The 15,460-nt window shown below is 39.8% G+C and overlaps 1 protein-coding gene and 1 long non-coding RNA gene across 2 annotated transcripts in view; one reads left to right on the top strand and one right to left on the bottom strand.

Annotated features, from left to right (window-relative positions):
* Window positions 1-959, bottom strand: part of PKP2 (plakophilin 2) — an 84,904-nt gene extending 83,945 nt beyond the window's left edge. The window contains exon 1 of the mRNA XM_003126396.5: window positions 514-959. Within this exon, the coding sequence (XP_003126444.4) occupies window positions 514-736 (223 nt within the window). The 5' untranslated portion in view covers window positions 737-959. The remainder of the gene's footprint in view (window positions 1-513) is intronic.
* On the top strand, window positions 1,117-9,372 carry LOC106507506. Its single transcript, XR_002344052.1, has 3 exons — window positions 1,117-1,226; window positions 8,986-9,105; window positions 9,358-9,372. It is a non-coding gene; the product is annotated as an uncharacterized LOC106507506 (long non-coding RNA).

Here is a 15,460-nt window from a genome sequence, read left to right as displayed (position 1 = left end):
ACCAGTACTTTCAGGTTTTCTTTTTAAAAAATATTTATGGGGGTCATAGATCCTTTAAAATTTTAAATAAAAGCTAGAGGCACTTTCTTCCAGAAAAATGAACATACCACATTTCTGCACAGAATTTCAAAGTGTTTACAGACTCTCAGAGCCTACAGATGAAGTCCCCGGGGTGGGGGTGGAGGGCTTAGGGAAGCAGGTTAAGGGAGGGGTGAAAATCTTGGACTGAATTCTTTCCATACATACATATGCATTTAATAGACATAGATGACAAGGGTGAGTAAGAGGTTATTTTTAAAAAAGAAGAATGCTTTCCCCAAGTAAGCTGGTCTGAGTCTGAAGGCGCGACAGGTCGTACAATGGGCTGGCGAGCAACAGGTGGGCAGAACACCAGGTCTCGCACCTTCAGTAAGAAGGGAGTCCAAGCAACTGGGCACTGAGGGTGAGGAAGGAGTAGGGAATGGGTAAAAGGCACGGTGAGAGCGATGCAGAAGGCGGCAGGGCTTTACTCACCGTTGCCCACGAAATTGCGGCCCTTCCGGGCCAGGGTCTGCTGCACCTGCTCCTGGATCCGGAGGCTCTTGACCGCCTGGCCGCTGCGACCGCTGCTTCCTGCCAGCTTCAGCTTGGCCTCAGAGGGCAGGGCCAGGCTGGAGCTGTCCAGCTGCCCCAGGATCTGCTGGCCCAGGACCGTCCGGATGTAGCCGCACTCAGCCGGGGAGCCAGGGGCTGCCATGGGGCTGGAGAGGGCGACCGAGCCGCTCGCCTGCTGGAGACCTGCAGGGGAAGCTGCTGCGGAGTCCCGGGCACTGGGCGCGAACCCCGCCCCGCCGGCCCAATCCCGCCGGCCCAACCCCACCGTCCCAGCCCCTCCTCCGGCCCCGCCTCCCCGCCGGTGAGAGGCCAGAGCTCCCGGGAGCGCGGCCTGGGGCGCCAGGCGCCCGGCCTTCACCCGGGAACTGGGCGCGGCTCCAACCGGGCAGGCGCACTCGGCTGGGGAGTGGGGGGCAGGCCGGCCGCGCGCGCCGACACCTGGCGAGATGAACTCACCGCAGGGAAGCGGGAGAGGGCTCAGTCCGCCCCTGGTCGTGCACACTCTCCAGGTCACCTTGGATCCTGCGGGTCCGGCCTGCTACTACTGGCTCTCAATGCCTTGCCGGGCCTCGGCCCTGCCCTACGAATCCTTGTAATTTCCGCTGGATGGACGAAGGACGACCTCCAGGCAGGTGCGCCCTGGAGTCACTTCTGCTCTCGGGCCGAGGTTTGCCTCTGGGATCCCCGAGTGAGTAGTCTGTCTGGTTTGTCAGGCTGTCAGACTGTTCGAAATGTTTCATGGACCTGAGGTGGGAAAGGGCTGTTTGATCAGGCGGACAAGACAGTAGGAGGAAATATGACAAAAAGATGACATGTGTAAAATAAAAACTTTTTAAAATAGGGTTTTTATCCCCCTTAGCACAATTTCGGGGACCGTGTCTTTTTTGCACAGATGCACTCCTAGAAACATATGTTATTCCTCATTGAGAGTTTCGGTATTCTCTTGCATATACACAAATTGTACCCAGCACACTCTCTTTCTCACCCACTCCTCTCTTAGGATCACACCCACATAGAGAAACTCCAATAAGAGGTGCTGGGAAAGAGCACACTTTCAGTAGGTGATACTTTAACAGTCCTTCTAGAGTTGATTAAGCCCTCTTTATGGTAGGCTCTGTGTAGGGGTCCTGCTGGTGGAGCTCTTTCAGTCTTATCTTCCATAAGGTATACTTACCTTGCTATTTAAACGTTTCACATTTAGTTGACTGCTGAGAGCTATGCTCAACAGAAAGAGTCCTTAACCTTAAGGTTTACAACCTAAGCCACTGGTCCTTCTTCCCCGCTTTGGACCTGAGAGGCAGAAAGAAAAACATCTATCCCCAGTATTAAGTAAGATAGCCTTCCCTTTGATTGCTTCGGGTTGTATGTCCACTTTCCTTCAAATCACTCGGTATTTACGGAACCCCATTTATTCAAGTTCGACGTGGCTGGGGAACACAACTCCCCCATTCCCCGTTTTCCTGTGACATACCCTTCTATCTTTACACACACGCTTACTACACAGGTATAAGGCCTTACAGGGAATGAAGAGGCAATCAAGGGGCCAAAAGCCTGGACAACTGGAGTGGTGATAGTTCTGTCACTCTCTCTTGGCTGGCCACATGGCTTAAGTGAAGCCATGTGGATGGTGGTTCTTGGAAGCAATTCCTCCTATCACAGCAGGACCAGTCTTGAGGTAGATTATTCCTTGTAAAGAACTCAATTATATAGCCAGATGTAAAAACTCAAACGTGGTGCTGAGAGTCAATTGAAAAGAGAGATGAGGAGTTCCCGTCGTGGCGCAGTGGTTAACGAATCCGACTAGGAACCATGAGGTTGCGGGTTCGGTCCCTGGCCTTGCTCAGTGGGTTAACGATCTGGTGTTGCCCTGAGCTGTGGTGTAGGTTGCAGACGCGGCTCGGATCCCGAGTTGCTGTGGCTCTGGCGTAGGCCGGTGGCTACAGCTCCGATTCAACCCCTAGCCTGGGAACCTCCATATGCCGCGGGAGCGGCCCAAGAAATAGCAACAACAACAACAAAAAAGACAAAAGACCAAAAAAAAAAAAAAAAAAGAGAGAGGTGAACTAAAGAAGTGATGGTAGAGAATTCCAACATCAAACTCCCTCTATTCCTGCCCCCTTCTTCTTCCTTTCCCCCTCCCTCTGGCAGCCTTGAGAAAGTGGCTTTGAAAGAGAATTTCAGTACCTGTTCCGCAGGATCAGCTGGTAGATTCCTTTTTTGTGTGTGCCTGCGGGAGTCCTAACTTACAAGGACAGCTCTGCTTCCATCTAGATTCTTCACCAGGAGAGTGGAGAGGAATTTTTCTCATTTATTTGATTGAGCCAAAACTCCATTTCCGTTTTTCCTCTCAAGTTGATTTTTTCATTTTAAGTGTGATGTTGTAATTGACTATTACTGAGCTCGAGGAAGTCTTCTGGGAAGTTGGGTGATTTGACAGGAGGAAGACGGTTAAAAGTGCAACTTGTGAGTAAGGCAGATCTGGGTTCAAATTTTAGCTTGCCCTTTGCATATAGTGTGGCTGTTAGCAAGTTTCTTCACATTTTTAAGCCTCAATTCTTTTACTTGTAAAATGGGAGCAATAAAAGTAACCTGCTGCTGTGAGGGTTAAACAAGTGGTTCATAAGGAGGATTCAATGAATACTTGTTCAATGCTTTTTAACACATATCCCCCTGAGATCCAATTCTGGATTTCCTTACCTCCTTCTGTTCTCTGCTCATATGTCAACTTACCATTTAGATGAGATTCTCCCCCCGCCCCCACCACAGAGTCACTCTCTGTCTCACATCTTTCGTTCGTTTTTCTTCATAGCATTTATTTTCATATTTGTACTTAATTATTTAATTGTTGGTTGTTTCCTGACTGGAATGTAAGCACCATGAAAGCAAGGATTTTGCTTTGTTCACAGCTGTCTCTAGGACTTAGAATAGTGCACATAGTAGACAATAGATGTAAGTTGAATGAATGAATGAGTTATGTATGAAAAAGCACTTAGTATATTACATGGTACTTAATGAGTGCTCAGTAACTGTTAACAATAATTATTTAAGCTTTCAAACTCTTTTGGTAATTTGTTCTCATCTTTTAAAAAATCACAGGAGTTCTCACTGTGGCAATGGGATCGGTCAGTGGTGTCTCTGCCACTCCAGGACATAGATTCAATCCCTGGCAGATCCTGCATTGCCGCAACTGCACTGTAGGTCTCAGATATCGTGATCCCTGGCCTGGGAACTCCGTATGCCTCAGGGTAGCCAAAAAAGAAAATAAATAAAGAAAAAAAAAGTCACATAGTGGAGTTCCCCTGTGGCCTAGCGGGTTAAGATCCAGTGTTTTCATTGCTGTGGCTTGGATCACAGCTGTGGTGTGAGTTCGATCCCTTGCTCAGGAACTTCCACATGCCACAGGCATGGCCAACAAAAAGTCACATAAATACCATGATATATTCTAGGTATTCTATTAATTAGTCATGTAGTAGTCTCTGTAAATAAAAAAACAATCTGAACTGAGATAATTTTTTAATACTTTCAGAATTCAGTGATTCACTAGAACCATCCCTTTGAAAATAAGGTAAACGTAAAAAATAACTAAAAAATAACCTTTGGAGATGAGAATCCCATTGCAATAGCAATAGCTAATTACAGGGTAAGGAGTGAAGACTCTGGAATTATGCCCCAAAATGTAGTCTAGATGTGCTTCTATTCCAAAAGGGTGCATGCCCTGTCATGTTCTTTGCATTTCCTGGGAAAGCTGCCTAGATGACTTCCTAAATTGTGAGCAATCCTTGAGATAATTGCTAAACATAGTTTCTAGCCAACAAATTGAAGCATGGAAATTAAATGCTACAAATACTTTTGCGGTGTTTGGCTGTTCTACAATCTGCTACTTTTTAGTATTTAGGTTCAGTTTTGAAAACTCTTCCATTTCTTTTGTCTTCCATTGACCAACAGAATCTGATAAAAGGAAAAAAAAAAAAAGCAAAACCACAGGAATATTGAAGTGGAATGTAAATAACAGGTAACGATTATCAGGCTACAGTTTCTTCTGCTGGAAACCTGCAATAAAGATTCAAAAATTCTTGAGTTTTAAACTTGCGTTGTTATTTGATTTACACACACTAGCCTTAAAACACAAATCTTGTATTGTTTTCAAACCTATGATTGGCTTCCTCAGTGTAATCTTTATTCTCTTTAACCATGTATAGATTCTAATATGCCAAAATCTAGGAAGTTACTAGAAGACTAAACACAGTATAAATTTTAGGAGTTCCCATCATGGCTCAGCAGTTAATGAACCTGACTAGTGTCTATGAGGATGTGGGCATGATCCTTGGCCTTGCTTAGTGGGTTAAGGGTCCAGCATTGCTGTGAGCTGTGGTATAGGTTGCAGACGCGGCCTGAGTTCTGGCATTGCTGTGTCTGTGGCACAGGCCAGACCTATGGCTGCAATTCGACCCCTAGCCTAAAAACCTCCACATGCCTCGGGTGCAGCCTTAAAAAGACAAAAAAAAAAAAAAAAAAAAAAAAATTAGAGCACAAATAGTATTTTAATAGAGAACATTAAAGAACATTAATAACACCAAAATTCTTTGGTTCATATTTAAAAAAATAAACACATTTTCATGAGTATGAAATATTTTCCTGTTACTCTTTGTAGGCTCCTAATATCTATTGCTTTTAAAAGGTGTTTCCTAAATTAGTGTATGAGACCTGGCAGATAGAAAATTTAAAATAAACCATGGATTTTATTTCCTCTTTTAGTAAATGGATATGTTGCCAAGGCAATGATAGCAGGTTTATCATCAGCCACATGTGACAAAACTGGGTCAAGACTGGAAAAGGAAGCTCTAAACACATAGGTGCTGAACACCTCACTCTAAAGGGGGCTTTCAACAGCAGTGAGGGTTAAGGTCTTTATCTTTAATGCAGATGTTCATTTTGTCTGGTCTTTTGAATATATGGTGAATGTGCAGATCTGAAAGTTATTCTTTTTAAAAGACCCCAAATATGGTGTGGGAGGTGGAAACCAGGTGGGCAGCCATGCGGACTGGCAATGAGCAATTTGTTCAGTCAGAGGCTTTCAAGATAGTTCTTTTCATGACTCATGGTCTTGTGTGCGCTCGGTACCATCAGTTAGAACAATTACCTCCTGGGTGGATGACTGTAGCTGCTCCATTGATGGTTGTCAGATTTTTCATTTTTGGCTGGAGAGACTGAAGGGAGGGAGCAACTTGGTCCATTTCCACTATTTATTCTTGGCTTCCTAGGAGACAATGTTTCTCATCTCTTTGTCTCTGCCACAGAACCTTGCAATGAGATAACTAGCAGGTGCTCAATAGGTAAATGAATGTAACCTCTCACCTATAGGCATTTTGATTAGTTTACCTCTGAGTGGGCCAAGGAACACCTGAACAAAAGGAGCTTGGAGGAGGTGGTGTGGCATGAAAAAAAATCTCAAAGTGACTTGAGTGCCTATGGGAGCCCTATGTTAGTGTTTTTAAAGCTTATAAATGTATCAGAGAAATTTGGTATAATTTTTTTTTTATAACTTTGTAGTGGATCTAGCACCTCAGTATCATGCATTGTTTAAAGTTAAAAATTTTTTGCACTATACACTTTTTGAATTGTTCGGAAATCATTTGACTCTAAGATGTTGATTAAGATATGTGTATGTATATTCATTCACGTATAGATTATTTTTATTTTTAATTTGTCTCCTTTTTCCATACACATTATTATTTTTTGCAATTTCAAAAACTGAAGTTTTATATTCCATATAGAAAAATAATACTGGCTTAGATTTTAAAAGCGTTATCACCCACCTATTTTCCCTTCACAAACGTTATCATAAAATGGTATTTTAAAACATCTGCATAAAACAGTAGAGTGATGTAAATAGGTTTTTGAGGCCACACAGAGCTGGACTGGACTGTTGCTTTACTGTGTGACCTTGGACAAGTTACTTAAATTTACTGAGCTTCAAGTTCTTTAATGTGGTGTCTTTCTAAATTGATTTTATTTTATTTTTGCTTTTGAGGGCTGCACTCATGGCATATGGAGATTCCCAGGTTAGGGGTCAAATCGGAGTCAGCCTATGCCACAACCACAGCAATGCCAGATCCGAGCCATGTCTACAAACTACACCACAGCTCACGACAATGCCGGATCTTTAACTCACTAAGCAAGGCCAGGGATTGAACCCACAACCTCATGGTTCCTAGTGGGATTCATTTCTGCTGTGCCATAATGGGAACTCCCTAATGTGGTATCTTTAATATTGGCCTCACAGTGTTGTTAAGAAAATTCTTAGATACTAAATATACTAGTCCTTGTCCATACTTAGGCTAGCATTCAGACTATAGTTGCAAAAAACCTATCCCAACCTTTGAGAGCTTAAAAAGATTTTTTTCCCATGATTTTTGTTGTTGATTCCACAATTCTTCTATGGGTCTTGTGTGGGTTCATTCAGGTGACTGAAGTCAACTGATGACTTGGCTAGGGCTAATTGTCTAAGACAGCCATTCTCCTGAGTCTGGGGCCTCAACCTGTTTGGCTGGAACAGCTAGGTTGGTCGACCCTCTCTTTCCATGTGGCCTCTCGCCCTCCAGTAGGCTAGTTTGGGCTTTTTTATAGAGTGGTCTGAGCAGCATTCTAAGGGAGCAAGAGGAAAAGCAATAGGTTTTTTAGGCTTAGGCTCTGACACTTGCCCAATGTCACTTGACCACATTCTCTTCATCAAAGCAAGTCACAAGAACAGCCCAAAATCAAGGAGTGGTGAAAGAGCCATTTTTTAAGAGAAGGTCATAAAGTTTTATTGTGGCTATTTTTGCTAACCATCTAACATCCTTACTGCTCAATAATCGGTAGCTACATTATTATCATCATTGTTTAGAATTGGCTTATCTCTTTAAGGTTGGCAGAATTTCTTGATTTTGATGGCTGGAAGAATGAATTTATTTATTTTGTTTTAAATTTTTAAAATGATAGTTGATTTACAATGTTCTGTCAATTTCTGTTGTACAGCAAAGTGACCCAGTCACAGACACACAGACACACACACACATATATATACACATTCTTTTTTTTTTTTTGGTCTTTTGTCTTTTTTGTTGTTGTTGTTGCTATTTCTTGGGCCGCTCCCGCGGCATATGGAGGTTCCCAGGCTAGGGGTTGAATCGGAGCTGTAGCCACCGGCCTACGCCAGAGCCACAGCAACTCGGGATCCGAGCCGCGTCTGCAACCTACACCACAGCTCACGGCAACGCCGGATCGTTAACCCACTGAGCAAGGGCAGGGACCGAACCCGCAACCTCATGGTTCCTAGTCGGATTCGTTAACCACTGCGCCACGACGGGAACTCCCACATTCTTTTTCTCACGTTATCTTCCATCATATTCTATCACAAGTGATTAGATACAGTTCTCTGTACTATACAGCAGGACCTCATTGCTTATCTATTCTAAATGTAATGGTTTGGATCTACTAACCCCAAACTCCCAGTCCATCCCACTCCCTCCCCCCTCTCACTTGGCAACCATGAGTCTGTTCTCTATATCTGTGAGTCTGTTAGGAATAATGAATTTAAAGGGAAGCAATCTTGATTTACCCAAAATTAGTGGATACATGTAGCTTTATGCCTTTTATATCAGTGTAATTTAAACTCTATTCAGAGAAATCTTGGATATTCTTAGAAATGAAGTGTGGTTAATATAGACCTACTTCATTGGATGTGAAGGATTCCCTGCCAGTCCTCTTCTCTTTTAAATGTGGAAGAAATTCCAGTTTGTTCACCATCTAAGTGATGTCACTAGTGTTCCAATAATCATCATCATGGATTATATTTAGAGTACAATTGTTAATTTTTTTTCCCTTTTTTAAGGCCACACCTGCATAAGACTGGGCATATGGAATTTCCCGGTCTAGGGGTCAAACCAGAACTGCAGCTGCTGACCTACACCACAGCTACAGCAACACCAAATCTGAGCAAGCAGCATCTGCAAACTACACTGCAGCTTGTGGCAATGCTGGATCATTTAACCCACTGAGGGAGGCCAGGGATTGAACCCACATCTTTATGGATACAAGCTGGAGTCTTAACCCATTGAGCCACAATGAGAAGTCCAATAATTTTAAAATTAATAAAAATGCACAATTGAGCCTAAAAAGTGACTTGTAGTATAATTTTATCATGGTATTCCTACTTATAATGATAAAAGAAAAATACATGACACCCTTATAACAGTAAGAAAGAAAGTGTACTATTCATTTGGAGTATAGTTGCTGTAGTCCAAAGAATAGCAGTTGCCAAGAGAGTATGTGGATGAGAAAGAATAGACAATTGTTAATCCAGTTGATGTGCAATTGCTATTTTATATTGTTTTTCTATTATTGTTGTAGTCTATTCAGGCTGCTACACAAAATGCTATAAAAAGGTGGCTTGATAACAACAAATATCTACCTCTTATGTTCTGGAGACTGGGAAGACGAAGATCAAGAAACCAGTGGATTCAATGTCTGGTGAGGAACTACTTCTGGATCACAGAAAGCATGTTTTCATTGTGTTCTCACATGACAGATAGGGAAGGGATCTCTCTGGGCTATGGCTTATAAAAGTACTAAACCTATTCATAGAGGCTCCACCTCCATGACCTAAACACCTCCCAAAGGCCTCACTTCCTCATACCATAACCTTGGGCATTAGTTTCAGCATATGAATTTTAGGGGGGCATATTCAGACCATAGAAATTATGTTCTGTTCTCTTTTTTTAGGTCTGAAGCATGGACCCCAATTTAAAAATTGTCCAGGTGAGGTTGAGCGATGGAGTAGTATACTTTTTTTATTTCTGACGAAATACACACGTGCATTAGTTCTTTCCTCTTCCTGGGAGACGCTTCATGGAACTAACTTCTTTCTGCCATTAGGATTTGTTTAAATAACTCCTCCCCAGAAAGAATTTTCCTGGCTAACCAGTCTGAAATACCTAGTCTGTCACTCTGTACAAAGCACCTATGAAGATCTGATAGTCTTTTTATTTACAGAGGTATATATGTTCATATATGTTATTTCCTTACTAGAATGAAAGATTCACGCAGGTAGAAAATTTTCCTTGCTCACCAATTCATCTGTAGTCTTAGAATCCATAATACATAGGATACACAGTAAGGTCACAGGATTTGTTAAATGAAGGCATAACAGAAATACATTTTAATTTTAGTTCTCTCCTAAATAGTTTAAATGTGGGGACATATCTTGTGTTTTTCTGAAAAAGAGATGTCTATAATGGAAAATGGGATCCTAGACTTACTTATTTTATTTCACTGGATTGAACTAAACTATTTCAAGTTCAGAACATGTTCAGGTCTGCTCTTTTCAAGCTCTTTTCATGCCTTTTCAAGCCTAAAGATAGCAGGAAACCCTTTGAAGAAATATTCTGGCCATAGAATCAAAGTCAAATAAGAAATCTAGTGATTGCCCTGTGAGACAGAAGAAGGGATAAAAGCGGTCCCTCTGAAGTTGTGACTGTGGCAAGAACTTCTGATAAAATGGCTCAGAATGATTTGCTGGGTGGTTTTTTTTTTTGCTGGGTGTTTTGATTGACTCTGCTAATATTTCAATGTTGTATATTTCAGCAGAAATATCAAGCTTTAGGGATATAAATAACAAGACAATAGTTGACTCAAATCAAGTTTCAAAGATGTTATCAGGAAAGTTATTAAGTGAAGAAACAACCCCATTAATGATGGGTTGCATAAGGGGATCAAAACTGTTAATTATCCTGGCATTCTAGGATCTTCCTCACTAATCTCATCTTACTAAGCTGACTTTATCTCATAGTATGGAACTCTTCAGCACAAACCTTCTAAAGCAGCCAGGTTAAAATTCTTATCACATCTTAAAAATTGTTGGTGCTTATTTCCTCTTATTTTCAGTGGCTGCCTAGTTTATTTCTACCTATCTTTTGAGGACCAGTTCATGCTTCATCTCCTTAGCAAGACTGATTTCATTTGCCCTCATGCCCTCAATACTCTTTGCCCCACCTCCCAGACTCTTTAGATCACTTGCTGATCCTGAGGATGAAATGAGATGGCATTTTTAAGAACTTGATCTCTTTCCTGAATAAAGATAACTATTTTTTGTTCATTTATATATATCATGTACTTAAAAAAAATCTTAGGATAAAAAAGTGAATAGCAAATGTATGTATATTTATAGAAATAGAGCATAATTATTCAGAATTTAGCCTCCAGAATTAGATAAACCTGGGTTACTTTTCATACTCTGCCGCCTAATACTTATTTAACCTTGATCAAATTGTTAGACTTCTCTAAGCCTTAGTTTCTGGCTTGAAGCGAGGGCTAATAAATACTACCACATTTAATAAGGCTACTGTGACAAGTGAAACAACAGTTATAAAAATTGTTTATGAATCATAAGGGGCTAATGTGAATGTTAAATCATCTTGCATATTTTAGAATTTTTAGCTATGTGCCATCATATAACAGATTGTTTTAAAGCTAGCAATATGCAAGATAGTAGCTGGGAACTTGGTATCCAAAAGAATATGGCACATTCTTGCATTGGAGTCCTTTCCATTGTAGAAGTGAAGATAAAACTAAAATATGTGAAAAGTTAAATAATGATAGAATGTCAAAACATTAAAGGAAGTGGTACAGGATGATGTGCCAATAAACCAGAAAGATAAAACCGTATTGCTGAAGCCCCAGGAATAAGAGATTGCTTTCCAGTTGGTACAGTCAGGAAGGAGATTTATAGAGACTATGATTATTAATTGAGATACATATTGAGGGTGGGTAGGATTTGATTAGGTGGAAAGTGAGCAGAGGACATAAGAAAGTGGCCAGCAGACAAGTGGAAGTGGAAAAATGTGATAGTTGGAAGGCTGACTAGGAAAGCAGTCCAACCGGAGTAACTCTAAGCTCATGTTCCCAGAAATAGTTGAGCATTAGAATCAAAGAGAGAACTTTAAAAATTATATAGTTTCCAATTAAAATTTAATTTTAGAACACCAATTAAATCAGAATTTCTGAGGGGTGACAACTGGAATCTGTAGCTTAAAAAGCCTTTCAAGGTGATTCTGATGAACAGATAGATTTGTGAACCACAGGTAAGAAGGATTAGAGAAACATAAAGCAAGACATTTAGTTAAGATACAAATTCCAAAGGCCTTGAGTGTTAAGAGTAACTCTTGTACTTTATACAACAGCATTTCTCAAATTAATAATGTATAGTTTTTTTTTCTAAGGAGAAAAATGTCTCTAGGGACTCTGAGAAAACTTCAGGATTCAGTGGGGAATCAGAAAATGCCACCAACTATCGAGAAGTGAATTGACAAAAATATCATTATTCAGATTTGGGTAATTGGCAGGTATTTTCTTTTTCTTTTTTTCTTTTTTCTTTCTTTCTTTTCTTCTTTTTGCTTTTTCTTTTCTTTCTTTCTTTCTTTTTTTTTTTTTTTTTGCTTTTTTAGGGCCACACATGTGGCATATGGAGGTTCCCAGACTAGGGGTGGAATCGGAGCTACAGCTGCTGGCCACAGCCACAGCCACAGCAACACAGGATCCCAGCTGTGTCTTTGACCTACACCACAGCTCATGGCAATGCTGGATCCTTAACTCACTGACCGAGGCCAGGGATAGAATCTGCAACCTCATGGTTACTAGTGGATTCATTTCTGCTGTGCCACAATGGGAACTCCTGGCAGGTATTTTCTTAAATGGACTCTGCCAATTCAAGGATAGTAACTACAAGTGTTTGATGAAAATGACAAGATTCAAGATTTAAGTAAAACTTACAATTTTGGTAAACATGTACCTGCCACCATCATGACACTGAGACCTTCCCATATTTTCTAATGACATTTATGGCAATATTAAGAAAGATGATTTTTGGAGTTCTCCTTGTGGCTCAGTGTTAACGAACCCCTCTAGTATCCATGAGATGCAGGTTCAATCCCTGGACTCGCTCAGTGGGTTAAAGATCTGGTGATGCTGTGAGCTGCAGTGTAGGTCACAGATGTGGCTCCTATCCCATGTTGCTGTGGCTGTGGCATAGGTTGGCAGCTGCAGCTCCAATTTGACCCCTAGCCTGGGAAATTGCAAATGCCATGGGGTGCAACCCTAAAATGATCAAAGAAAAAAAAAAGAAAAAATAAATGTGATTTTTTTTTGTTATTGTATAATATGATGTATCAACATTTGGAGGAGATATATGTCAGTAAACCAATATTTATAATATTAAAATCTTGCATGTTTGAAAGAGCTATTCAAAGTTCTTAAATAGACAAATGGATATTAACATGACCAACTAAGAAAAATTCATTAATATAGTTTCTAATACCACATCACAACTAACTTTTTAAATTCTACCATTTGTTAAATTTTAATATGTGCCTGTAAATATATGAAAAAACTAATTAAACCACTCCATTCTTTTCTAACTACATATCTGTGTGCAGTTAGATTTTCTTCCTATACTTCAATAAAACAACTTAACACAACAGGTGGAATGTAGAAGCAGGAGAGACTCCAGCTTCTTACCTTAGCTGAAAATACATAAAAATTCTAATCTTGTCACAAATATTTTCATTTTTAGAAAATACAATTATTTTTCTAAGAAATATATTATTTATGTTAATTTATATTGGCTCCATTATTTTAAAAAATTCCTGGTTTTAATGTCTAATACAATATATATTGATAGACATGGCCAACACAATCGAAAGCTCTTGCAGTTCTTCAAAAATGTTTGAGAATGTAAAGAGTTATGAAGACGAAAATGTTTGAGAACTGCTGGTTTAATTGAATTTGTCCCACAAACTCCTACAGTTTTCTGTCTCAGTGGTGGCTGATGGCAGCAGAAGGGGTGTGCTACAAAAAGTTATTACATTGCTCCTCAAAGAGTTAAACATAAAATTACCGTAGGATCTAGCAATTCCACTTCTTGCTACACCAAAAAAAATTAAAAATTGCTACTCAAATATAGGCACACAGGTTTTCATCGCAGAACAGCATTATTCAAATTAGCCAAAAGGTGGGAAAAAACCTAAATGCCCATCAACAGATGAATGGATAAACAGAATGTAATAGGTATATGAATTCAGTCATAAAGAGGAAGGAAGTACTGATGAATTCTTAACATTTATAGACCTTGAAAACATTATGCTAAGTGAAATAAGCCCGACACAAAACAAATATCTGGAATAGGTTAATCCATAAAGATAGAAAGCGGATTGGTGGCTGGCAGGGCCTGGAAGAGAGGGGAATGGGGAGTAAGTACTTGGTGGGTATGAGGTTTTTTTTTTGGGGTGTTGGGAATGTTTTGAAACTGCGTTGAAGAGGTGGTGGTTATTCACCATTGCGAATGTAGTTTATGACACTGAATTGCTCATTTTAAAATAATTAATTTTATGTTTGAATTTCACCTTAATTTTATTTTATTTTATTTTATTTTTTTTAGTAATTTAAATAAATTTACTTTATTGGTTTGTAAGAAGTGTGTTGTAAAACTTAATTATTCACATACCTTTCTTGAAAAAATTGTTCCTAGGGTTTTCTTTACACTTAAATGATTTTAGTGACTTCTGCTAGGAGAAAGAATTTCACCTTAATTTTAAAAAATCATGGCTGAGTGATCACTAGATATAAGAACTGGCACTTGGCGTGGATTCGAAATCTCTTTTTCAGCTTTACTCAAGTAAGTAAAGTAAACAATGTCTGTTTTCTTTCTGTTGGCAGGGTTTCAAGTATTTGGTGCTAGTATAATCATTATTTTGGCTATTATCAGAATTAGCAACACAATTTTTTCTTTGATGTTCTTCCTAGCTGTTTTGTAAGGAAAAAGGCAGAATTAGGCAGTAAGCTAAAATCAAATCAGTATTTCTAATATAAATGATTGGTTTGGGTGAGTCTGTTTTTAGTCAGAAATCTCCTTTGAAATCTAAAAGCAAGCAAGAAACTTGATATTGTTGATATTTTTAAAAGAAGAGCTGGAGAAATGCACTGAGTGTTATTGAAAAACACAAGAAAACATAATCTTCATGTTATCAGCCAAAGATGGGGCCATTAAGTTCTTTGTCCAAAAGATAGGTTCTTCTATCCCTCAGTTGGGAAAATTTTGGGAAATGTCCTATATTTGTTGGATTGGGGCAGAGTTGCTGGCTCACAGTTCTGGGGGTTGCCATCTGGGCTTCTTCTCTGGTAGCTAGAAACAATATGATTCATTAAGACTGCATATTATACCATTATGTAGGACTCCTTATTTTTAACTTGTAGTCTAATTTTCCTTGAAGTCTGCACACTGGGCACAAAATAAATTGGTCAGTAGCAAAGTGATTATATTTCCGATAAGGCAAAGCAGCATCTAAAGGAGAGTGCAAAAACCTCAGAAGTTATTTGAATTAGGATTTCTGACCTTCCAACAGAGTAGGATGTTGGGGTAGAGGAGGCAATATTCTGTCTTCAGTTTCTTCATTTGTAAAGATATGTTAGTTACTACTGTAATGTTTGCAAGGTTTTATGACATTTAACAATGTATAAATTTGTTTGGGTTTGTTTTCATTATTAGGAAAATATTGGAACTAGGATAGTGCTTGTCCTAAAAGGGAGGATCAAATAGCAAAGGGAGGTGGGAGTAGCTCAGCTTTCCTTCAGTTGAAAAATAGGTATATAAGTACAGTAAAATATGAAATTATTGCTTTTAAGGGAATGTATGCTGTGTAATATTTAAAGAAGGGAAAAGTAAAGAGACCATATGCCAAAAAGAAGATGAAAGAGGAAGTTCCCTGGTGACCTAGATGTTAAGGATCTGACCTTGTCACTGTTGTGGTTCCAGTCACTGCTGTGACCATAGGTT

Source organism: Sus scrofa, chromosome 5, assembly GCF_000003025.6.
Source record: "Sus scrofa isolate TJ Tabasco breed Duroc chromosome 5, Sscrofa11.1, whole genome shotgun sequence".
Classification (NCBI taxonomy): domain Eukaryota; kingdom Metazoa; phylum Chordata; class Mammalia; order Artiodactyla; family Suidae; genus Sus; species Sus scrofa.
Note: the sequence above shows the minus strand (reverse complement) of the source record. Positions and strands in the feature narration are given on the sequence as shown.